Here is a 27,835-nt window from a genome sequence, read left to right on the forward strand (position 1 = left end):
TAAAACTGTATGTAAGTAGTAAATATTATAATTAGTGAAATATAAAATGTGAATCATAAAAAATTTAATATATTTTTAGTATGCTAACTCAGTGTCCCTACTAATATTATAAATGTGAAAGTAACTCTGTCTGTTTGTCTGTTACGCTTTCCCGCTTAAACCTCTCAACCGATATTGATGAAATTTGGCACAGGCAATCTTAGACCCTGAGAAAGAACATAGGCTACCTTTTATTGCGAAATATGTACCACGGGCGAAGCCGGGGCGGACCCCTAGCAAAAGCATAATATGCTTAAAAATATATGCTATTAGGTACTTGAATACGAAGACAGTGTCGCAAACTTGTGAAAGTCTATTTTATCAGTAATTTTCTAAATATTTCAAAATATCGACTTAAATCTTTTAAAATAATAATTATTCAGAATATTTTAGCCTTATAAGGCATCGCTACAGTAACTAATGCAAAAGACGTGGGTTCGAATCCCATCTAGCGATATAAAAAATATATTATTCAATACTTTATTGCAGACTAGCTGCGCACCGCAGTTTCACCCGCATTGCTATGCTTCTATTGGTCTTAGCGTGATGTTATATTATAGCCTCCTCGATAAATGGGCTATCTAACACCGAAAGAATTTTTCAAATCGGACCAGTAGTTCCTGAGATTAGCGCGTTCAAACAAACAAACTCTTCAGCTTTATAATATTAGTAAAGACTAACATACTCCAGATTTCTATAGAAACATAATATATATGTTTAAAATAAAAAATTATAAATTTTTCAAAGCATTTGAATGAAAAACAAAATCAAATTCACCTAATTTTTAACCAACGTTTCCAAAAAGATATCTAGGTTTTTAAGTAATTTTTTACGTTTTTTTAAAAATGCGTAAGGTTAGTAATATTTGTAAGTATTTTTTAATATTTGCATTGATGACTTTTAAAAACACTCAAATAAAATTAGGTCAAGCTTGTGCCGGATGTTTAATATCAATTTAATTAAGATTTTTTTGTACTCAAGGTAATGTTAAAAGTTCGAATGAGATATAAAATTTGCAATAGATGTTTTTGAAGTGATGCCGCGGGCTGTTGTTGTATATAAATTATATTTGGTAATCCTTGGCAATTGCGAGTTGAGTTGCCCCTTTTTTTTTTTTTTTTTTTTTTTTTTTTTTTTTTTTTTTTTTAATAGTGGAGAATGCATTTAGGCATACCCAGAGCGCTCGGGGAAAGGGCCCTGGGTTATGTCGGACTCACACCGCAGAATGCGGCGACTACCGACTAAACTCCACTGTGTTCCGTCACTCCGCTGTATTGGCAGGGTCGCGGGTATTTGGTCGAACCACTTCCGCAACCAAGTTGACGCCCCTTTTTTTTTTTTTTTTTATAGTGGGGAAATCTTCCAAAGATACCCACGGCCCCCGGGGAAGGAGCCGTGGGTTATGTCGGATTCTTACCGACTAAAACCCCACTGTGTTCCGTCGAGCCGCTTTAATGAGGGGGCCGCGGGTATTTGTTAGAATTCTTCCGCAACCAAGTTGACGCCCCTGACTTTGTACGTGTTATTGAAACTAATTTATAGAGAAAAGATTTGATGTTACTATATAATTGACTTACATATTTAATTATAGTTTTAAAAGTTTTTATTTCTTATTTAATTGGACTTTCACTTACTTTGTAAAAAAAAAAATAGTTTATCCATGTTTACCCACGCAATTTCGTTTGCTCTCAAAATGAATATTTTTGCTACAATTTTTATTTACCGCTCCGCTTCTATTAATTGTTTTAACGTGTAGCTTTTCTCGATAAAGCTACCAAACACAAAAAAAGTTTTTAACTCGAATCAGTACTTCCTTATAGTGCCTCAACCAAACAAACAAACTCTTCAGTTTTATAATATTCGTATAGAAGTACCTATAGGCATGATTGCGCAGAAAATCAATACATACATACAAACTTGCGAAGTTAGTTATCTATATATAAAATATCTACTAGCTTTCCGCCTACGGCCTCGCCCGCGTTTTCAAAGAAAAACCGGCATAGTTCCCGTTCCCGTGGGATTTCCGGGATAAAACCTAGCCTATGTTGCTCAGTGAAGATGCAGCTTTCTAATGGTGAAAGAATTTTTGAAATCGGTCCAGTAGTTTATAAGTGAAAACCATACATACATACATACATACATAATTACAAACCTTTCCTCTTTATAATATTAGTATAGATAAAAAATCATTGAACATTCTTCTCATTCTTCATTCTTCGTTTATATAATATGATAATTCAGTTTATTAATAAATATTAATTTACATAATGACGTAAAATGAATCGTTCAAAAATTTATTTGTAGGATCTCCTATCTGTATAAAGTTAAATAATTTATATTTTGTGAATTAATGAGACGTTATATAATATTGGCCATAAAAATTCGTCAAGGTAATATTTTTAAAACTCTACCTTTAGCAGGTATAAATAATGACTAGCTTTTTGCCCGTGGCTTCGTTCGCGACATCATTGTGCTGTGATCACAGAACTATATACCTACGTAGTCTGTGGCTGTGATAGTAACTTCAATACAAATTAAGGATATTTAGTATTGAAAACAGCCTTTTTTCATTAATACATTTTTAAAAATGAATCAACATATTATTTTTCGATTCATGCCAAACAAATTTCGCATATTCATACTAGTTTTTCACCCACGGCTTCGCCCGCGTTTTCAAAGAAAAACCCACATACCTAGTTCTCGTTCTCGTGGGATTTCTGGAATAAAACCTAAACTATGTGTTAATCCAAGTTACCCTCTATATGTGTGCTAAATTTCATTGTAATCGGTTCAGTAGTATTTGCGTGAAAGAGTAACAAAAATATCAATGTAGGTATGGGTACATACCTCACAAACTCTCGCATTTATAATATTACTATAATAGGTTCTTAGAATGGATTAGTCATATTTATCAAAAAAAATTTAGTAATCTCTATATGTATACAAAGAGGTACATTGATTTAATTAATGGGCAAAATAAATAACTGATACTTCAATCATTATGTGGACGTTAATTCGATATTGATTGTAACTTAAGTAACATTTTGAAAACAAGTTATCAAGTTTTGGTACGTCATGTTAATGCTACTTTCATTTCCATACAATGTCTAAAGGTGAATCGATTTTATTATAATAGGGTTCCGTAGACAATTAGATATTTATTATTTTAATGGTTCATATACGTCAATTGAAATTTTAATGAAATTCTAGAGGACATGAAAATAAAATTTCAACGGGTTATGTTTATAATAAGAATAAAAAATATAACAACAAAATAACTTTTGTGTAGCTACATAAATTAACAGTTAAAATATATTTACCTAAACGAATACAAGCCCTTTTACCTGTGCTTTTACTCTCAATCAAGTTTTAAATTATTATAATCAATCAGTAGTTTTTGAGATAACCCTAATAGAAACAATTTTCTCGTTAGTGAACAAATGCAAAGCGTAATATTCAAATTATATTCATCAAGTCTTTATTTTGACGTCATTTGTGATTGATTACAGGCCTTAATAACTCAGCTATCGGCGGATTAAAAAGTAATTAATATTATAATAAAATCTTAAATACACGTATACATTTAATCGTGTGGAAATTGAACAATGTTTACACAATTAAAATATAAAAAGTGATTGTCAAAATGTCGACCGACGATGTGAGGATTAAAGTTGACAGCTCGGAGGGCGGGAAAAATGACAGTGACATATCCAAGATGGCGGACTTTGACAGGATACAGAATGCGTCCAAGGATCTGCTGGGGCTGCCAAGGAATGGGCACAGGAGGTCGTTTATGGAAGAGGAAAGCGCAAAAGAGAGAACCAGAGCTGAATTATTGAAGCAATGCTCTGCCATTTTGAAGCAGGGCGACCAGAGATATAATAAGGATAGCCTGCATAGGACTTTTCAGGATGAGGTTTGTATTTTTTTTTAATAAGGTAAAGAATCATTTTCATATCTGTAACAAAAACATAGATATTAAAAAGCTCTATCATTACTGTTTTATGGTCAAAGATATGAAAAAGATCATGTCACAGATAAATGTCTATAAATACAGCATTTTAAGGATTTTTTTAAATATTTGTCTAAATACTGAATGTGTCTGTAAGTTACGTAAAGCTTCGAAAATAATGAACCGATTAAAAAAAAAACTGCACAAACAAATAGCTTCAAGCCTTCGAAACTCGTTACATAATATGTAATTACAAGCTATTTTTGCAACTTCAATGTAAAATTAAATGGCAGTTTATTGTAACAAATATCGGTGTTAAAGCTCATTAGCCTTGAGTGTTGAAAGCTTACATGAGGTCACGAAACAAGCGTCAAATTCACTTATATGTTTTTTTAAGTACATATACGGTAATCTTATAAAATATTTTTTAATAAGTCAAAATCAATTGAATTGACACGATAGAGATGAGAAATGATAGAGATAGAGTGTTAAATATTTTTTCGTTTATTAAAATAAGTAGGTAGAAAATTTTATTACATCTAGTTATTTTGAGAATATCAAATATGCATTTATAGTTATAAAAAGGAAATAATATTCATAAGTCAATAAATCAGGATTTGAACGACACTATAATTTATAAAATCGTTTATTTCATAGCCCCGTTTTCAATGACATTATATTACAAAATCTAGATAGGTTGTTTTGTAATATAAAAAAACCATTTCTGTTTAAATTTCCAATAAATGACTTTTTACAAGGACATATTGTATATTTTGATCATCCAATTTTTTTCAAAAATTAGCCTATGGCCTTTTAAATTTTGTATGTTTCGTATTTTTTTTTATTTTAAATTGATGTTTATGAGTACCTACGTACTTACATGGTTCCTATTTGTTTTAGCAGTTTTGGCATGATAATTTAGCAGAAAATCTTTCGCGCTTACATAATGCTTTGCCCCGCGGCCGTGGGTTCGTTCACTCGTATCACTTGCATACCATACAAGAAGCGAAAATTCTATTTTATGAGCATGACTATATTGTATGAGTGATTTTTGGGTGATAGGGTAACCAATTAATTATATTAATTAATTGAGAAATATGGCATTCAATAGACATACATGTATTTTTCGAGATTCACAATATTTGTATAAAATTATAATGGCATAAATAATGAAAGACATGAAATTTTAACCGGTTTAAAGCAGAATAATTGCTTTCGAAGTATGAGGTTTTTATGCAAATTGATTTTAAAATTATGGTTCTGAACTTCTGACATTTCCTCGTACAATGCAGTTAATTATACGAAAGTAATTAGCGGTAATGTTTATTGTATTAACTGAATTTTTATAGTATTTCTTTAATTAAATTTACATACTTTTAAAACATGTTTATTCATAACTAGCTGCTCCGCGCGGTTTCACCCCCGTGGCTCCACTCCTGTTGGTTGTAGCGTGATGATATAATATAGCCTATAACCTTCCTCGATAAATGGGCTATCTAACACCGAAATAATTTTTCAAATCGGACCAGTATTTCCCGAGATTAGCGCGTTCAAACAAACAAACAAACAAACTCTTCAGCTTTATAATATTAGTCCTAGTTGTTGATGTTTTTGTCTGATCTGAGTGTGTATAATAGTGAAGAATTTTGATTTATATTACACTAGCTTTCCGCCCGAGGTTTCACTTGCTTTGTCTTAAATTTAATATATATGTATTACAACCAAAAACCTTTCTCTTGAATAACTATATCTATTAAAAAAAAGACCTCAGTAAAATCTGCTGCGTAATTTTAAAGATCTAAACATACATACGCACAGACGGCGGAAAGAGAAGTTTCTTCATCGATTCTGACATGAATATACAGGGTTATTTGTAAAACACCAGCAACCTCACAGGACAAGATAGCTAACATCATAAGTAACAAAATTTGTTCTACGACTTTTGATAATTTGTTAGATTTTATTTTCATACAAAAATAAATATTCATTTCATTTTCCATCTGAATATTATAAACTCTACGCGCATCACAAAAATTATGTAAACAAGAAAGGAACGAGAGGGGGAAGGGGGCGTCGCATCATCCTTTCGATAATGAATAGAACATAGACTTACAAATGTTAGGAGAGTACAATAAAAGCTTAAAAAATCATTTAAAAATAATTTATTGCGTTATGCCAAAAGTCGTAGAACAAATGTTGTTACTTATGATGTTAGCTATCTTGTCCTGCGAGGTTGCTGGTGTTTTACAAGTAACCCTGTATAAGACTAGATTTCTGCCCGCGGCTTCGCCCGCGTTTTCAAAGGAAAACCCGCATAGTACCCGTTCCCGATTTCCGGGATAAAACCTATCCTATGTGTTAATCCATTTTACCCTCTATATGTGTGCTAAATTTCATTGTAATTGGTTCTGTAGAATTTGCGTGAAAGAGTAACAAACACACACATCCTCACAAACTTTCGCATTTATAATATTAGTAAGATTTTGAGTTTATTTGACCGTTTCAATATATGTAACAATTTATCTAACTAATGCGTACTTAAGGTAATATAATAAATAATTTATTTTTTGCCCATAAGCTCTACCGTATGAATTATTGATGGATACAGGATACATAGATCATAACCACGGTCATTGATCTATAAATCATTATTATAGATCAAACGAATATGGAATGACACCGATGTTGGATGTAATTTGTATTGAATGGTTGCTATGGTAATGTTTTTATGTTTGTTTATTTATAAATCGACCGATTTGGATTAGTTTAATTGGCCCAATTTTTTTGTATTGCAAACTGATACAATTTATAACTGGTTTTTAGAAAAAACAGTGTGTAATATAAGAAGAATCTTTATTGTATGGTTCGATTTCCGATAGAGCATTCATTTGTAAATATCGTAATATTTTTGAATATAGTGTTCATATTATGTTGTAAAATATGTCATAAAAGTTTGAGAAGATACAAAATAAACAAAAGCAAGAACCTTTAAAATTTGTTTTGATATTTGCGCATTGACCTTGTCCTTTTTAAAATGAATGTTATTTAAAAATCTTCTCGTTATGTCACCTGTCTTTATTATTTGGCAAATAAATAGGAAGGACAGAAAGTAAAAGAAACATTTATTTTTAAACACACCTGGGGAATTCATCCATATCCGTTTCATACATTTTCTTTAGGGACAAGTAGGCAAAATCAGACATCATCTCAGCGGCGAGGGCGCGGACCAAGCGCTGCAAGCACTTCTGGACGCGGTGGGCCTGTGGATGGAAGTTCTAGAACATTCCATATTTTGCTTTGCGTTTTGAAAGTTATTATTCTGAGTGGAGACCGTGGCTCGGCAAACGTAGCGTAGGACGCCCTGCTATAAGGTGGAGTGACGACATCCGCAGGGTTGCTGGGCATAACTGGCGTCAACGAGCGAATGACCGGGCTCAATGGCGTGCCATGACTGAGGCCTATGTCCAGCAGTGGACAAACATGGGCTGATAATGATGATGATGAGGCAAAATCAGTTTATTTAAATCTAGGATTCTTGGATAAAATGCTACTTAAAGTAGTCTTATTGAATAAATAAATGTTTGAGTTTGAGTTTGAGTTTAAAAGATTGTTACCACAGATAATATAATACTATCCGTTACATTCTCATTAATTATAATATTCAAAATTTTTATTATATTCATCTCTGAAATTTGCTTGATCAACTGGTAAGGTATTTGATGATCATCATCAACATTATATGAATGTTGTTCCTGAAATCTCATACTTACCAAGTTTGTAACTGTGTGTGTTGTGATGATCCTTGAACGACGGTCTACTCACGAAGTTTGCCTTCAGAAATTGGAGCAGTGTTGATATATCCTGAAAAATAGTATCTACAAAACTTTAAAAGCACTTCTTATGTCAAACTATGGAGTTGGAGGTCAATGGAGTTTCTTAACGGTTCTTCTCAACAGATACTGCTTTCTGAATCGGTGATATTTTTGAAAACTGTTATGACCATTCAAACGTGCTTCTAGAAGTCTAATTGAATAAATAAATGTCCGAGTTTGAAGAACCTTAGACTTTCAAGCGGAGGCTTTAATCACTGATCTTACAATTTAGTTACTGTATTTTCTCGTCAATCAAACAACATTGAAACTATCAGTCGTGTCTAATTAATTCTCGTGACATGATTGGTTAGACCACTGCAATCACTGACCAATAGGAGTGATCTATTATCTACACTTGACCCACTTAGTTATACCTACCGGTAGTGCACCAGATATGGTATTGATATATAAATTAGTTTTATTATTGCGTTTATCGAAGTGTATTTGAACGACTAATTTAAAATATGCCCGCCCAATGTTTATGGCTAAATGGGGAAATTTAATTAGTGTTATTAGTTTGTGTGTACCGTATTCCTATTCTGGTTCGGAAATTTTCTAACACGATGAGGATATATTTTGAATATTTACTTATTCAATAACAAGCAAGCAACTTAAGCTGCCTTTGAAAATAAACTAGCCAGTAAAAGTTACTATTTATGTAGTTGTAGTTGGTCCTCAGCTATATAATAATTAGAACATCTGTCAATCATAGAAAAGCTTTCTAGATAAGACCCGTAACATGTTTGACAATAGTTCAGAAAACTTATATGTAAATGACAGAACAGATAGTAACTACACTTTCATCCCAAAAGACGAAGGCAAATCGCGACCAAGCGGTTCGATAGAAAACAATGAAATTAAGTAGGTTATATATGCACACAGATAATACACTACGCACTGCTCAAAAGGAAGAGCCTATGTGATCGTTTTCTACTTCGAAAATTCTAGGTCATTTATCACAAACAAGGCATTGATCTAACTTTAAAACATGACCCTCATTAAGTTTCGTCATTGATTTGAAACTACGAAAATGCAAGTAATAACGGTCAAGCCCTAACTTACACAAGCGAAGCATATGTTAGCTTTGACTTAGTGCTTCTATTAGTGCTAACAACGTCTGTCTGTCAGTGCGCACCATTCAGATGCCTATCAACTGCTGAGTAACGGCCTACAAAACTAGATCTTGAGATAGGCTATATTTCAAGTGCATTAAACATTTATTTGTTAGGACTATCCTTGGGTACGACATAATGACTGGAATTTCTTATTACATACTGTGTGGGTCGCCTGACTTTATCTGCGTTTGAGAATTAATTCCTCCAGACTGTGAACCTATTTTTCTTAGAAGAAACCTTATAACTACGTTAACTTTTACTTGTTTCAATAAGAGATGAATTGTTTAGCTAATTAAGAAAATCGATACAGATTTTACAGAAATCGCTTGAATATTTAACTTTAAACTGCATAAAATATAAATAAACTACCAGTGTACAAAAAAATACGCAACAACATTGACCATAAAACTTAACTGCAAAATTATGCAACGAGTAAAGAAATGTAAGACCAAAATCTGCATTATAAATTAAATGAATGTTTGTGAAGTTTTTGGACATCAAATTAATCCCGTTATTGGTTGAGAACTAGACCACAGGGGGTATGAGGTATGGAGGAAACGTCAATCAAACTGATAAAAAATTTCACCGCAAATCTGCTCTCTTAGATGACATTAAAGACGCCATTAAAAGCGCGATTTAAAGCTTACGTGTGAGCGTTCCTTTTTAGATAATTTTTATGCTATAGACTAAATATTATAAGATAAGATATTTATATTTTATACTAGCTGCGCTCCGCGGTTTCACCCGCGTGGGTCTATCTTACATATATCTACTTACTTAGCGTGATGATCTATCTTACACCGAAATATTTTTTCAAATCGGACCAGTATTTTCTGAGATTAGCGCTTTCAAACAAACAAACAAACTCTTCAGCTTTATAATATTAGTATAGAATATAGATTGTTATGTTATGTAGCACATGAATGTAAGTTTCAAGCCCAGTTTCGTGTATTCTCTGTATACAAATTTTTCTTGTGTAAGGCACAAGAAAAAATTAAAAAAACTGTTAAAAAATTGTCGTATTAGAAGAGACTTTCGAGTTTTACATATTATATCATAACATTTGGCGATTCATTTCTTTTATTTATATTGTGTTTGCTGCGCTATCTATCCCTTATTGTATGAAATGTTCAAAAATAATGAATTTATTCATGCAATTCGTGGTAAATTTTCTATCGCTTCCGCTTAGCAGATATTTATCCGCTATTTTACTAGCCACAATTAAAAACAATTCTATATGGTCACGTGATTAACGTTGTTTTTCTGGAGATTCGAGTTGTTCTTAAAAGGTATTCCTGTGCTATATGTTTTGCCTTGTTTTAGTGTTTGTTGATTACCTGAAATATGAGGATGAGATGCAATCAGGATTAAGAGCTTTATAATTAGCGTGTTAAAGGTGTATTTGCTTTGTGTTCTTAAAATTGTAAATTAAATATAGACATTTAAAAAGAGCTTGTTGTAGGTATGTAAGCCTATTTTTCTCATAGGCCCTCTCTGATAGGCATTTGAGATCAAAATAATAATTACCTATTTTATTTCATCTGTTCTTTTTAATATCGTTAGTAATGTGTTATTAAAACAACAATTGAATGTTGAATTAATAAGTTAATTTAGTTTAGATTGAATATACAGTTATGAAGTTTGTTGTTTAGTTCTTGGATCATATTAGGTATGATTAACACAATAGATATACTGAATGAATGGATAAAAAAGTGATTTGAAAGTTTGTCTATCTCTATCTAATAACTGATCAATCGATTTTCATAATTTTCCATAGTAAGTAGCTCATAATTATTTACAATGTTAGTTTTCTAATTTATATGGACTGAGACGATCATACAAAAAACAAAAATTTTCAAAACCAGTAAGTATGAAAACAACAACATTCCCCAACAGATGGCGGTGTCATCTAGCTATTTACAACGGTTTCCATATAAGTGAATAATAAAAACTACGCGTCTGACCGTACAAGCGATTAACATACTATGCTAATTTAGATATGCTAACCGTCTTTTTGCTGAACTAAAATAGGTATGATTGATGCAGGCATGTTGTTGAGAACATGTGACAGTTCTTTATATGCTTTAGTATTTAACTATACAGACTACAGAGCCTTTAAAGAAAATAAGTATTTAACTATGGCTTAGTAAAGAAAATCTTCATTTGATTTATTTAAGAGGCCTACACCACCGAAACTAGCGCCACCGAACATTTTATTTTTTTACTCCTTAACTAGATCAAATTTAAAAAATCTAGCTCGGTACTTTGCTAGTATATTACTTGTAGTATTTTTGGTATTACTTTTCACTATTCTAACTGTTCATTATTCTAGAGAACTTTTGATTACCGCCAAAAGTGGCCACTTTTGGCGGTAATCAAAAGTTCTCCTAATTTACCGAATGCAAAATAATGAAAAGTAATACCAAAAATACTACAAGTAATATACTAGCAAAGTACCGAGCTAGATTTTTTAAATTTGATCTGGTTTAGGAGTAAAAAAATAAAATGTTGGGGGGGCGCTAGTTTCGGTGGTGTAGTCGCCTTAAGGCGAGAAAAGCACTATCCGCTCCTTGTATATGTTACAATCCCTAAATATTGTATTTAATACTGTGACAATACGTTGTAATATTATTATTTCGATTTTAATGTAATGTTTTAATTTCTTGAATTAAAATATTACATTTTATTCTGTACCTAGTACCTACCCATTTGTGACAATCTTTTCTTAACAATCACTTATAATTAGCTTGCATCAAAATTTCAGTTTTCACCTATAAAAATATTCGATCTCCCAATCACATGTCATATTCTGTCGCTTGTTGTACCTAGGTACATACAGATACATCTCTAGATATTCGTTGTCACAAAAACGGAGAACTTCCAGGCATGACGGATGCGAGCTTATCACACCATCACATGCCAACACCTTCCGTTAATTCTTCATTCCTGCAGCTTGTACAGACTAAAGTTTCTTTTCTCATCACTTAGACAAAGTTAGAATATAGGTACATTTGATATATAGGTATGTATTTTAAGATCACTACATATGCATGGTAAGTATAATACATTTTACGCAACAGATTTTGATGAGGCTATTAATTAATAGATAGAGTGATTCAAGGGGACGATTTTGGTATCTACCTATATAATTTATTAAGTTTTAAACAAAGAGGGCGAAGCCGCGTGCGTGAAGCTAGTGTGGTATAAAAAAAAACATAATGTGAAATTATCTGTTCTAAAATTAACCAGTTCGTATTTGCCCTAAGAAAACTACGAAAAACAATTTCGTATGAAGCTGCCCTGACAGCATATCATGCTTACGTTGCTTCTGTGCTAAGGTATGGTATACTGTTTTGGGGTAACTCAACGAAAGTAAAGAGTGTCTTTATTGGACAAAAGAAATGTGTTATGGCTCGTTGTAATGCCTCCCCAATGGACTCTTGCCGACCACTCTTCAAAAAATGCAAACTATTAACATTAACTGGTTTGTACATCCTGGAATCTTGTATTTTTGCTAAGAAACATAAGGATTTGTTTAGATCTGCAAAAGAGGGATATCAACTTGGCAATAGAGACCCTACAAGGCTGCTGATGCCTAAATGCCGTACGGCCTTACACCAAAAAAATGCATCTGTTATGTGTATAAATATATTTAATGAAATTCCCAAATCTTTGAGGGAATTGCCATTTAATATTTTTAAAAAGCGTTTAAAAGCCTGGCTAATTGAAAAATGTTATTATAACTTAAAAGAATTTTTTCAAAAATCAAAATAATGAAATAATATTATAATATTACTATATTGTAATTACTTATTTAATAATTATAATAATTAATAATATTATAATATTGTAATTACTTATTTATATAAATTAATTGTAAAAGGGTAATAATTGACATATATTAAATAATTGTAAGTGAAAAAGGGTACATAATAGTTGACATATATAATTATTATAAAAATGATATTTATGTAGTAAGACATTGACATTCTATTGTTAATTTTTGCATGCCAATCAATTGGCGATTTGTGCTGAACAATAAATTATGTAACATCTGTAAATTTCCACATTTCTTGCAAAATAAATAATTTCATTTCAAAAAAAAAAAAAAAGAAGCCTTATTTTCTGTTCTTCGTTTAGGTACAACTAAATATGTTTAACAATAAATATTTGCAAGTTTATGTTAAACATTCTACAATTATGTTTAGTACAGACGAAGGTAGGTATCTAAAGATTTCTATCTCACTGCTCTGTGTGGTATAGCTATAGAATAAATGTAGCATAGCCACAGTATAGCGATATACCAGTAGCTGTGAAATGCCGTTTACTTGTTATCTATGAACTAATCTGGTTTTGGAGTGTGTGGTTACATTGTTGTCGTACTAAAATTCAAACTCATTTTGTTTCATATGAACTTCGAAAACCTCTCTAACTCTATGATACAGAAAATTAGTAAAATATTTTTAGCAGTATTTTGTATTATGCAAATATATATGTAGGTACATATAGGTACATAATACCATTTAAATAGATATTTATCTTGGAAACTGTATCATACTATAGCTTACTTAAGTTTTAATATAATCAAAGTCTAATAATATTGTAGATAGTAATCATGATTACTTACATCAAATTATGTTCAATATTCTTTTGAAAGTCATCATCATCATCATCATCATCAGCCCATATACGTTCCCACTGCTGGGACACGGGCCTCCTATGAGGGTACAGGCCATAATCTACCACGCTGGCCAAGTGCGTGTTGGCGGATGACACATGTCGTCGAACTTTTTTTTTTTTTTAATTTTTCGACATGTCGGACGTCGGTTTCCTCACGATGTTTTCCTTCACCGTTCGAGCAGTAGTGATGTTACAACATGCGCAGATAAATTGAAAAATCAATTTACATATTTCCTGCGCGCTCGCCTGGTCTCGAACCCCGGACTTATCGATTCGAAGTCCGAGGTCTCACCACTGAGCCACCACTGCTCGGAAAGTGTCTAAGTTTTTTGCATATAAAATTAACAATCCAACAAGCAATTCTATCATCAGTCTAGAAAACAGACAGACACTTACACAGGATTATAATGAATATTAATAAATCCTGTTCTTAATCCGACGTAAATTATTTTCAGAGAATTAATCAAATGATAATTTCGCCTTGTACATTCGTTCCACATAATTACATAAAGATTACACAGATATAGCCTTCAAAGCCTCCGCCGAAAACTGCATTAGCATAATCTCTCGAATATTTAATATGATACTTGTGCTTTCAATTTGGGATTAAGTACACTTGTACGCAAGGAATCGTGCGGATAGGTGCGGATTTTTTTGGTATAGGTAATGACTGGTATATGTATGAAATTGTGTGACTGTAAATAATGGAATTTTTCATGTAGGTAGTAATAAATTAATTTTAAATAGTTATCTTGTTAAATTTATTAACATTGGTGTTATGAGTAAAAATAAAGTTATATTTAATTATTAAGAACAACGTGCAACGAAATATTTTTTTTCGGAATAATGTGTCGTGTTTCAACTTTTATCGTATGTAATTTTGAACTCATGTTAGTAATAATTACTTCTCTTTGGTGTAAACATTGAATGTAGGTACTCAGAAACACAAGAATCAAAAAGGGGATGTTTATATGCATTAATTCAAATAAATTAGAATGTCATCTAGTGTGTGAAGTCCCATCAAATCGTGATCGTGCCTTCACTAGCTGACGGCACTTGAGTGTACAAATATTTTGAGCACGCTCACTATAATTTAATTATCTAAAAAAATACTTATAAATATTTTCATAACATATAAAGTGTTAGCCACACTGTACAAGTATTATTGAAGTAGAACTTCTTTAGGCGCGTTGAGAATAAAATTTCAAGTACGCGTCATGGCAAATATAATCATATAGTAAGGTGACGATTTTGAATCTGCCAAAGAAGTTTCACTTCTGACACGTGTCCTCGGCACACACGTTCTTTTTTTGACATTATAAATTACTTATTTATTTATTGAGGCTTATAATATTATTAGTGATATCATCAGTCATCGTTACATTATTACCAAAATATTACTATGTTTTTAAAATTAAATTTTTAACAATGCGTGAAATGTCACTTTAGCAAAGAACAATAGTATTTTATCAAATACGATCTATTTAAAGGTCTTCATTCTAGTTAATAATATTCAATAGCAAATAATACATTGTGTATTTAATTTCATTATTTATAGAAATACTAACAAATGAAAATTTAATACGTCACAAAAAAGGATAGACAATCATTTATGAACTCTTCACAAATGTCTTCTTCAACTATAAGTTGAAATTAATATCTACCATCCATTTACTGTTCGCTTATTACTATTCCTATTCCTATTCGTATGAAATTCTTATTACTCAATTAAAGTCATTATATTTTACGACAATAATAATGACATATAGCTCGTCAAAATACATATAAATACATTATTAACATCTGTTTAATTGTAAAAAAGGCCGTCACACTCGTAATAACATAATAGGAGAATATAACGAGTGGATTTCTAGATTTATTAGTTTCCTTTGGTTTAATAAAATGCAATTATCGACTAATGAGCGCCGGTAACAAGCAGGCCGCAAGTATGTCGGTGCCGTTCGAAGGGTAGCGCCACATGGGTATGAGAATAACTGGATTCGCGATGGAATTCGCGAATAACTGGATGAACGAAGGAAAAGTTTTATTGTATACAATTATGGATAGGATTTACTTTTATAACATTCAAATGTTTATTTTGTAATAAAGACGCGGGTTCAAATAGATTTTTTTTTAATTTATAGGAATAAGGAAACTAGCTTTCCGCTTTTCTAAATTTCTTTTTCAAATGATAACTACTTAAAAAAATACCTATCATTTATTGTAAAAAATCACTTTGTGTCCATTCCACTCCAATATGTAAACACCTTTACAAAAAGCTCTAAGCAACAGTGATATAAGCTTTATTTACTTTTTATGGAACTTGCGGCTTGTTAGCTCAGTATAGACATTGGAGTTATATATATTATGTTACAGTCAAAACCCTGAACCAGTCAATAACGTTATTGACCGGTAAAATCAGTTAATAAGGATATTGACTAAGGGCGTCGGTTAATATCCTTATTAACTGATTTTATCTGATTAAACCAGTTAATAACGTTATTGACTAAGGGCATCGGTCAATATCCTTATTAACTGATTTTAAGTCGAGACATCTAGTCAATATAGGTTTTAACCGACGTGCCCAGTCAAAACTCATAAAAAGTTAAGGATGTTAGTGAAATTATACTAGAAAATCCTTTAAAAAGGTTCAAGTGCAATATTTAAGAGTTTTATGTTTTATTAATTAATTCGGGGTATTGTTTGTAAACTGCAACCGCGCGAGAATACGTGCCCCAAAATATTTTTGAAGATGGCAATTGTGTTTTAATAACAACTAGGTTTCCGCCCGCAGCTTCGCCCGCGCAGTCAAAGAAAAACCGCATAGTTCCCATTCCCGTGGGATTTCCGGGATTGCGTTAGTTTCTGATTTGATGGAGTGACCTGCAGGTGTACTTCGAAGACTGCTACTGGATCTAATAGACGAGTAGAGCTAGGAATGCCGAGTTTGGGCTCGTTTTGTTAGTTATGTCGAGACCTTACCTCCGGACTTGATGGAGTGACCTGCAGGTGTACTTCGAAGACTGCTAGTGGAACTATTATACGAGTAGAGCTAGGTGTGCCGAGTTTTGTTACTTATGTCGAGACCTTACCTCCGGACTTAATGGAATGACCTGCAGGTGTACTTCGAAGACTGCTACTGGAACTAATAGACGAGTAGAGCAAGGTGTGCCGAGTTTGGGCTCGTTTTGTTAGTAACGTTGAGACCTTACCTCCGGACTTGATTGAGTGACCTGCAGGTGTACTTCGAAGACTGCTACTGGAACTAATAGACGAGTAGAGCTAGGTGTGCCGAGTTTGGGCTCGTTTTGTTAGTTACGTTGAGACCTTACCTCCGGACTTGATGGAGTGACCTGCAGGTGTACTTCGAAGACTGCTACTGGAACTAATAGATGAGTAGAGCTAGGTGTGCCGAGTTTGGGCTCGTTTTGTTAGTTACGTTGAGACCTTACCCCCGGACTTGATGGAGTGACCTGCAGGTGTACTTCGAAGACTGCTACTGGAACTATTATACGAGTAAAGCTAGGTGTGCCGAGTTTGGGCTCGTTTTGTTAGTTATGTTGAGACCTTACCTCCGGACTTGATGGAGTGACCAGCAGGTACTAACAAAACGAGCCTAAACTCGGCACACCTAGCTCTACTCGTCTGCTAGTTCCAGTAGCAGTCTTCGAAGTACACCTGCAGGTCACTCCATCAAGTCCGGAGGTAAGGTCTCAACGTAACTAACAAAACGAGCCCAAACTCGGCACACCTAGCTCTACTCGTCTATTAGTTCCAGTAGCAGTCTTCGAAGTACACCTGCAGGTCACTCAATCAAGTCCGGAGGTAAGGTCTCAACGTTACTAACAAAACGAGCCCAAACTCGGCACACCTTGCTCTACTCGTCTATTAGTTCCAGTAGCAGTCTTCGAAGTACACCTGAAGGTCATTCCATTAAGTCCGGAGGTAAGGTCTCGACATAAGTAACAAAACGAGCCCAAACTCGGCACACCTAGCTCTACTCGTATAATAGTTCCAGTAGCTGTCTTCGAAGTACACCTGCAGGTCACTCCATCAAGTCCGGGGGTAAGGTCTCGACATAACTAACAAAACGAGCCCAAACTCGGCATTCCTAGCTCTACTCGTCTATTAGATCCAGTAGCAGTCTTCGAAGTACACCTGCAGGTCTATGCGGTTTTTCTTTGACTGCGTGGGCGAAGCTGCGGGCGGAAACCTAGTTGTTATTAAAACACAATTGCCATCTTCAAAATATTTTGGGGCACGTATTCTCGCGCGGTTGCAGTTTACAAACAATACCCCAAATTAATTAATAAAACATAAAACTCTTAAATATTGCACTTGAACCTTTTTAAAGGATTTTCTAGTATAATTTTACTAACATCCTTAACTTTTTATGAGTTTTGACTGGGCACGTCGGTTAAAACCTATATTGACTCGATGTCTCGACTTAAAATCAGTTAATAAGGATATTGACCGATGCCCTTAGTCAATAACGTTATTAACTGGTTTAATTAGATAAAATCAGTTAATAAGGATATTAACCGACGCCCTTAGTTAATATCCTTATTAACTGATTTTACCGGTCAATAACGTTATTGACTGGTTCAGGGTTTTGACTGTAACATATATATATACTATGGTATAGATCTAGTTTACATTGTGTATGTCACTAATTTAAAGTTAGATTCCCTTAAAAGTGTAAAAGGTAAGTGAGCTTTGTGCAATATGCGAGAAATAGTTGTGTTAAATGTTAATAATAATAACTACATATTTCTCGCATATTGTTTCTTTGCAATTCGTGAAATGAAGGCATTCGCCTTCATTAGACATGAGAATTTGAAAAAAATCAATACTACGATTTTTGAAAGAAATAAATCAATATTCACTATAAATGCGATGGTGTTTATTTGTCTTTCTGTCACATCTCAATGGATCGTATTTTATGATATGATTTGTATGTATAGCGATAGTTCGGAGTCTAAAGAGTCACATTTTACTGAGGTGAAACCTCATTTCCTAGGAATTTCCTTTATTTTGACGCGTGCGAAACCGCGGGCATGCAGCTAGTCCTATCCTATCCTACTAATAGGTATTAGGAGGATGTGTGTGTATGTTTATTACTCTTTCACGCATTACAATGAAATTTAGCACACATATAGAGGGTAACTTGGATTAAAACAAAGGATAGGTTTTATCCCGGAAATTCCACGGGAACGGGAACTATGCGGGTTTTTCTTTGAAAACGCGGGCAAAGCCGCGGGCAGAATGCTAGTATGTCATAAATTGGCATTTAATAAACGATCGATTTAAATAGGATTAATAATCAACAATATGTTGCGATGTCGCGCGCCCACGCAACTTGTTGCGCGACTTGTCTGACAACTATCACCCACGATGTAAAGTGTACATGATAGCTATTGATCAAGTGTTATTTAGATCATATTATACATGGATTATATTACGTTTTGTTATTATTTAATGGACACACCTGCGGTTTTGTTTGACTGTTATGGAGTCGTTTATTAGGGTTCCGTAGCCAAAATGGCAAAAACGGAACCCTTATAGTTTCGTCATGTCCGTCTGTCCGTCTGTCCGTCTGTCCGTCTGTCACAGCCGATTTACTCGGAAACTATAAGTACTACAGTGATGAAATTTGATGGGAATATGTGTTGTATGAACCGCTACAAAAATATGACACTAAATAGTAAAAAAAAGAATTGGGGGATGAAATTTTTTTTTTCGATGTACATACCCGTGTGGGGTATCAATGGAAAGGTCTTTTAAAATGATATAAAGTTTTCTAAAAAACATTTTTCTTAAAGTGAACGGTTTTTGAGATATCAGCTCTCAAAGTCGTAAAAAGTATGTCCCCCCCCCCCTCTATTTTTATAACTACGGGGTATAAAATTCTAAAAAAAATAGAGGTGATGCATGCTAATTAACTCTTTCAACGATTTTTGGTTTGATCAAAGTATCTCTTATAGTTTTTGAGATAGGTTGATTTAATAAAATTAATATTCATACATAAAAGTACAAGGCAAAATATCGGGAGAGTTTAGGCTCCATTCACCAGGTGTATAAATTGACATAATAAGTTTATTATATTTGCTGCTACGGAACCCTTTGTGCGCGAGCCCGACTCGCACTTGGCCGGTTTTTTTATGTGGTCTTGTAGTTACTGTATTAGATTGATAGGGAAAGGTATCGAGACACTTTGAGTAAAATGTGTAAACATAATATGGGTAGGTACTATAAACTATTCGTCATTTACTTAGTGAAAATTTTCGATGTACACGTGGAAATAAAAAAAAATACGTTTCAGTACAAATTAAATCAAAATCAGTTCACTACTAAAAATAACGTTGCTATATTAGGTAATTTTTAAATGAAGTCTGTTTATTTTAAGTAACTTTTCTACAACTTAAGGAAAGCAAGAAGAATATTTTCCTAAATTGTGTTATTTATTCTACTTCAAAATGGAAATTTCATCAAAACCATTCGAGCACTAAAATCTACGAAACATTTCCTCTTACACTAATTATACCTATGTAAAAGTTACTTAGTTACAACTTAAGTTTCTAGGTACAAATACTTAACCTTAGCGTCACTCCAATGCTTTTGATTGGACTAAGTTTGACATGAGAGGTCACTTCTGACCAATGACTGACATTTATTTATTGTGCCCCGCCTGTCAGCTTTAACCTAGGTAACCTAGCCATTTGTGAGGCAAGGTTAATTTGATAAATACATGTGGGGATGGTGTAAAATGAAAAGCCAAATTCGCCCAATCGATTTATTTCCCAGACACCGGTTACATATCAAAAATACATTTCAACAATCCTCCATTACATCGTACCAAAAAAAACACAAAGTCAAGTCATAGACAACCAAAAATCTACAGTCTACAGATAACATGTCCACAGATTAAATAATAGAAAAACACAGACTAAAAATAAAACGAGTAATCATGAAATACATCTTAATATTTTATCCTATTCCCACACGGTCATCCTGCAGAATCATCTGTCCCAGATGAGTCAACAGTCGTAGATGATCAATATGGCAAGTAGACAATGGTAAATCACCTTTATCTATTACATGTAGAAATCCTTCCTTCTTTCGTCTTTTATTTGAATTAAGTATATATTCCACGCAATTATCAATGTTTGTTTTAATCTTTTCTTTTAAATTCTCCATATAATAATTTCTATTTATTAATTCCTCAGTCTTAACACAACCAAAATGTCCGTTTTCATGATGTTTTCTTATAATTTCATTTTGCATTTTCTTAGGTACAACCATTAATTTATTTCCATCCTTAATCTTCCATAACATTCCATTCTCTAAAACATAGTCATCATAAGATTCCTTTTCTAATACTTTCTTTATTAGTTTTATTTGCAGATCATCATCTTGAGCTCTTCGCAGGCGTGCTGCGGTATCGGTAAGTACAATTATATTCTTTATAGGCTGTCGGCTGAGAGCATCTGCATGTTTCATCCTTGCTGCAGGCCGATGTTCAATCGTGTAGTCATATTCTTCAAGTAAGAGCGCCCAGCGAGCTACTCTCGGAGGTAAGTCTTTTTTCTGCAATGTCATAGTCAAGGCGGAGCAGTCTGTAACAATTTTAAATTTAATACCTAGCAAGTATACTCTAAACTTTTTAACAGCTTCAACAATAGCTAATATTTCTAAATAATAACTGTGATACTTTTTTTCAGTAGCGGATGTCTTCTTGCTCATGTAGTAAACGGGATGCATCTTATTATCTGTTAAACTCCTTTGCAATAATACAGCACCATATCCTTCAGCACTTGCATCTGTGTGTAGTTCTGTTTCTAAATTCGGATCATAAATCTTCAAAACTGGAGATTGACATAAAATAAACTTTAATTTCTGAAATGCTTTTTCACAGTCTAAGTTAAAATTAAAAACAGTACCTTTCTTTAGTAAATCAGTCAGAGGTTTTGCTATTAAAGAATAATCCTTTATAAACTTTCTAAAATAACCTGTTAGTCCGAGGAAACTTTGAAGTGACTTTATATTGTGAGGAGTCTGAAAATGTTCTACAGCGGCAATTTTCTCCACTGAAGGTTTAATTTCACCTTCTGAAACAATATAACCCAAGTAATTAATACTTTTTTGCATAAAATAACATTTATCCCAGTTAAATAATAAACCATACTCTTCAGCTCTGTCAAATACTTTTTGTAAATTAACAAATCCTTCCTCTGCAGATTGAAATGGTAAAATGAGATCGTCAAGATATGATAGAACAATACCATCCACAATAAGATCCTGAAAAATATCATTAATAAATCTCTGAAAAACAGAAGGAGCAGTGCATAAGCCAAAAGGCATCTTAATGAATTCATATTGACCTCGTGGTGTTACAAATGATGTATACTTCTGACTATTAATATGAACATTCACATGTAAAAATCCATTTTTTAAATCAAGCGAGGTAAACATTTTTGCATAAGTTAATCTGTCTAATTGATCTTCAATGAGTGGTAGTGGATATCTTTCTTTAATAATCTTCTTATTCAATTTCCTGTAATCAACACACAATCTATAGTTTCCATTCTTCTTTTTTGCAAGCACAATTGGACTAGCATAATCAGACTTACTTGTTTTTATTATTCCTTCATCAAGCCATTCTTTAATCTGTTTGTCAACAATGTTAAGCTCCAAAGGTGACAATCGTCGTGGATTCTGATAAACTGGTACATCATCGGTTAATAATATTTTAAGTTTTACATTTGATGCTTTAGTACATCTTTTGGGGTTATATTCTTTTATAATATTCTGTATTTTATTCTTATATTCTTTGTTTTCAATATTTGTGATATCTTCATTTTCATTCTCTAGCATTGTAAGGTGTAATATTCTTGTTGCAGTGATAGTTCCAGATTTAAAATTGATTTCTACTTCTTTCAGTACAGGATTTCCTAATATAATGTTGACAGGGATAGCGCCATCATCAACAACATAAAATAAAGTTTCAAAATAACAATCATCAATTTCAATTTTTGCTGTGAAAGATCCTTTTGTATAAATTTCCTTTTCAGCTATTCCAGTTAAAGTTTCTGTTGTTCCTGAACTATAAGATAACAATTTTTCACCTTCAATCTTCCTAAAATAAGACATAATTATTAAATTAGCATCGCTTCCGGTATCAATCAGGGCTTCTACATCAATATTATTTATTTTCAGCTTCTTGAAAGGTCTCACATCAATATTATTTTTAGTTGACATAATTTCCAAACTCTTTTTTATAGGTACTTTTAGAACATTCAGTTGATTTATGGCCAAACAAGTTGCATTTAAAACATTTAATGCCTTTAGTACAATTAGGCGACTCATGATCTAAATCTCCACAATTGAAACATCTCTTTACTCGTAGTGTTTTTTGAATTTTCATGCCAATGGACTTTGATACTGAATTACTTTGAATCTTATTAGGTGAATATGATTTTTTCTTAATTTCTGAATAAATGTCTAATTTCTTTCTGAATTCTTTAATGTTACAAGCGCCATATAAAATATTTTTGTTGGACTCACTGTCTTTAATACCGTCGATGACATATTCCATCAGGGCTTCATCTTCAACATTCCCAAGTACTGCAAGTTCCTTCATATGTAAAAAATATTGCTGATGAGTCTCATTCATCTTCATCCGGCGAGTTGAAAGTCTCTTGTGAACAGTTGCACTGTTCAACTTCTTACCAAATTCCTCACGGAGCTCAGACTTAAGTGTATCCCACGTGGTGGTCCCACTTAGTGAACGTAAAAATAGCTTGGCGGTTCCCGCGAGAAGCCGCTTCGAAAATATGAGTTTTTCTATTTCGCCCCATTGCATTAAAGAGGAAATATCTTCAAAATCTTTTACGAATGTTTCGATGCCATAGGCATCATCACCCGAAAATGGCGTCATTGATTTCTCTAAGTCATTGAAGGAAATACGCGGCGATGGTTCACCACAATCATCATCATCTTTTACTCGTTTCGGCGGCATGTTGAATAATGTAAATAAAAAGTTTTATAGTCTTCAAGTCGTAATCGTATAATCATAAGCTTCTTTAAATCTGTCTTCGTTCGTAATTCATAAATTCTTAATCAGGTTAAATCACCGGCATCATAGTCTTCGTCTGTTTTTTCTTTATTCCACCATCCCGTATCCCGGACGAGCCCCCAAATTATGTGGGGATGGTGTAAAATGAAAAGCCAAATTCGCCCAATCGATTTATTTCCCAGACACCGGTTACATATCAAAAATACATTTCAACAATCCTCCATTACATCGTACCAAAAAAAACACAAAGTCAAGTCATAGACAACCAAAAATCTACAGTCTACAGATAACATGTCCACAGATTAAATAATAGAAAAACACAGACTAAAAATAAAACGAGTAATCATGAAATACATCTTAATATTTTATCCTATTCCCACATACATGTGCTATGATACTATTTTTAAGCGTAAGAAATGAGTGGAGTCGCTTGTTACTTGTTTAATTTTACTTGTGTTTTTATTTTTCAATCTTAGTAGACATGTTTTATAATACAGCTAGGTAACTTATTTTTGCATATTTGTATATGTCGTTTACTAGCTTTCCGCCCGCGGCCTCGCCCGTGTTTTCATAGAAAAACCCGCATATTTCCCGTTCCCGTGGGATTTCCGGGATAAAACCTAGCCTATGTTGCGCAGTGAAGATGCAGCTTTCTAAATGTGAAAGAATTTTTGAAATCGGTCCAGTAGTTTATACGTGAAAACCATACATTCATACATAATTACAACTTACAAACCTTTCCTCTTTATAATATTAGTATAGACTAGCTTCCGCCCGCGACTCCGTCCGCGCGGATGTCGGTCTTCGCGTGGATGGTTTATTTCTCCATTTTGAGACCTCTGACAATAACGTCTTATAAATATCTATTGGACCCAATTCCCAAATACGGTTAGGCCTATAATAATACGCAACGTGTGTTCGCGGTTCTACGGAACAACGTCTATGGATAAAACTGAAAAATTAAGATTAATTTTTTTCAACGTATTTTTCCAGGATAAAAAGTTTCCTATTTTACGCCCAGGATAATAAGGTATAATTATACCAAGTTTCATCGAAATCGAACCGTTAGTTTTCACGTGATGCCTTCACATACAGACAGACAGACAGACAGACAGACAGACAAAAATTTTTTTAATCACATATTTGGGTTTTGTATCGATCCAGTAACACCCCCTGGTATTTATTTTTTCAATATTTTCAATGTACAGAATTGACCCTTCTACAGATTTATTATATGTATAGATATAGATACTACAGGCTTTACTTGCTTTTTATATTCGACCATCCGGTCATCGATAGTCATGGAACTGTATATTTAAAACCAATAATATAAATATTTGTGATTTTCCAATATTAATTATGTATTCATATAAATACATAAGTACCTACTAAATTATATACTTGTATGTCATAAATATTGTAATTTAATTATGTACCTGCATAATATAGGTAAATAGTACAGAACAGGTAGGATAAATAAAGATAATACGTTAGAATTATCTACACAAAATTATATTTAAAAAAGGATATATAATATTATTGTATTGCATACTTTTTAGCCCTTGCTTCGCCCAGTTTAATTAGGTATCATCTTCGTTGTTATACAATAAAGAAGATACGGATATTATTTTAAACAAAATATGAAAAACGTCTTAAAAAAACATCTGGACTAGACTGGCAGAAAACACGTCTCCTGTATAAATAGATTCAAGTTTATATTATTTAGGTTTCCATAGTTTTATTTTAGGACAATTTTTTGTAAGTTGTATGTTGTACATTTTCCTTTATCGACGCTATGTACAGACAAAAACATCTGGACTAGACTGGTAGAAAACACGTCTTCTGTATAAATAGATTCAAGTTTATATTATTTAGGTTTCCATAGTTTTATTTTAGGACAATTTTTTGTAAGTTATAATAATTGTATGTTGTATATTTTCCTTTATCGACGCTATGTACAGACTGGCATAGTAAAATCAGTGTCTTCATAGGATTTACGGAACCCTAACAATAAACCATTGTTATTAAAAGATTATAAATACCAACCAGTTCTGGAATAACTTGATTTTAATACACCGGTGCTGATAAAAGCCAGCTATTAATTATGTCTAAGAGTCAATTACACACGTAGTTGTAACACGATTAATCTGTTTTATGTAATACTAGCTGTACCCGCGACTTCGTCCGCGTGGAATAGTGACTGCATAGCAGTTACTACTTATCTTAAATTATTGAGTAAACACAGACTACCATAAATAATTAAAAGAACTGTAAGTAAAATTTATTACTAAACTGAGCTAAACAATACAAAAAAAAAAATGCCTTATTAATTTTCTACGTAAAATTTCTTTTAAATTATGTCATATTATTTTTAGGCACCAGGGGGGAGGGGAGCAAATTTCTATTCCTTCCTTCCTTGTATGGATGTTTTTAACTATGTATCGTGCAGCAACTGATCAGCTTAATCGATACTCAGTTTTTATCAAATCCAGCACAAAATCCAAATCAGATCTTTCCTGAATCCTGTCTCACGCCTGTAGGTAGTAACTAAACCGTTTAGACCGTGCAATAAAAATTAAATAAAAAAAAAACAGCGCTACGAAGAAAAGTGCATACATAGAAAAAGGAATAAATAATTTCACAAATTTCCCGAAGATTTTTAAAAATAAATACCATTTTAAATATTTATAAAAAAAAACAAAGTCATCGGGGCTGCCATGCCAACATCATCATAATATACCTCATTATCAAAATACATACATGGTACTTAATTTTAAAGATCGTCGGGAAGTTTGTAAAATAATTATTTATTCCTTTCGGTTTCTTATTTTCATGTAATATTTTCAAGTGAGCGAGACCTACCTCTACCTCCATATTACATTCCTACATCATATTGATATCTATAAGTTTGTTGCTCCTTGACATCTTTTAAGTTGGGCTGTAACCGTGCACAAATTGTAATGGACCACAGTGGCAAAAGAAGTGGTATACTTAGGAAAAAATATTGCCAAGGGCCAGGCCTATGTAGCTTTGAGTAGAGTTCAAAATTTCCAGGGTGTGGCTGTCCTCTCGCTCCCATATCTCCTCTTCTTACACAGACTTTCAACCCTTCCCTTTCCATCCCTAGTAAATGGCAGAACCGATTTTGATGTAAACCATATCTAATTGTACCTATATGTACACGTCATATCCTGTAGTTTGATGCTCCATTTGGTTTATTTATCCCCACTGTCACCACTAAAAAGCCCCAAATGTAATAAACGGATGAACCGATTTCGATAAAATATGACTAATTGTAATTCACACGTTGCCCTTTCATATTTTGATATGCCGCTTGAGTATATTATTTGACCACATTATTCATTCCCACTTTTACCGCTGTAATCTAATAAATGGATAAACCGAATTGGATAAAAATATAACTAAGTGTACTTCACCCGTTATGCACTTTTATTTGATATGTCACTTGGGTATATTTGACAACATTCGTTTTTTTTTCATTCCCACTTTTACCCATAAAAAGGTATAATAAATGGATGAACCGATTTTGATAAAACATGTCTAATTAAACTTTACACGTCATGCCCTTTCATATGATATGTCACTTGAGTATATTTTTGACAAATTCATTTTTTTATTACCACTTTTATACCTATATTAAATAAATGGATGAACCGATTTGTTACTGATAGGTCGTTCACTTTCATTTAATATATCACTTAGGTACTTATATTTGACAACTTTCGTTTTTTTCATTCCCACATTTACCCCTATAATAATATACCTAGGTATAGTAAATGGATGAACCGATTTTGATACACTTTATCTAAGAACCAACGTCGGAAAATATGCTGCCTAACTAAAAAAACCGCATCTAATTCGGATTACCTGTTAGCGAGCTACGGTGGCAACAGACACACACACACAGACACACATAGCGGTCAAACACTTATCACCCATCTTTTTGCGTCGGGGGTTAAAAATATAATACGACATAATTTAAAGGACATTTTATGTATAAAATTTACCTAGAAGTAAGAATAATTCTAATTTGACCAACACCCCCCCCACCCTTGGGCATTTTCGATATGATCACTTGGAC

General features: G+C 33.1%; 1 protein-coding gene across 1 annotated transcript in view; it reads left to right on the forward strand.

Annotated features, from left to right (window-relative positions):
• The window catches only part of LOC123703319 (NADPH oxidase 5-like), a 58,053-nt gene that overhangs the window by 714 nt on the left and 29,504 nt on the right, over positions 1–27,835 (forward strand). The window contains exon 2 of the mRNA XM_045651279.1: positions 3,549–3,955. Coding sequence (XP_045507235.1) covers positions 3,683–3,955 — 273 coding nt within the window. The 5' untranslated portion in view covers positions 3,549–3,682. The remainder of the gene's footprint in view (positions 1–3,548; positions 3,956–27,835) is intronic.

This window comes from Colias croceus, chromosome 25 (genome assembly GCF_905220415.1).
Source record: "Colias croceus chromosome 25, ilColCroc2.1".
NCBI classification, from domain to species: Eukaryota; Metazoa; Arthropoda; class Insecta; order Lepidoptera; family Pieridae; genus Colias; species Colias croceus.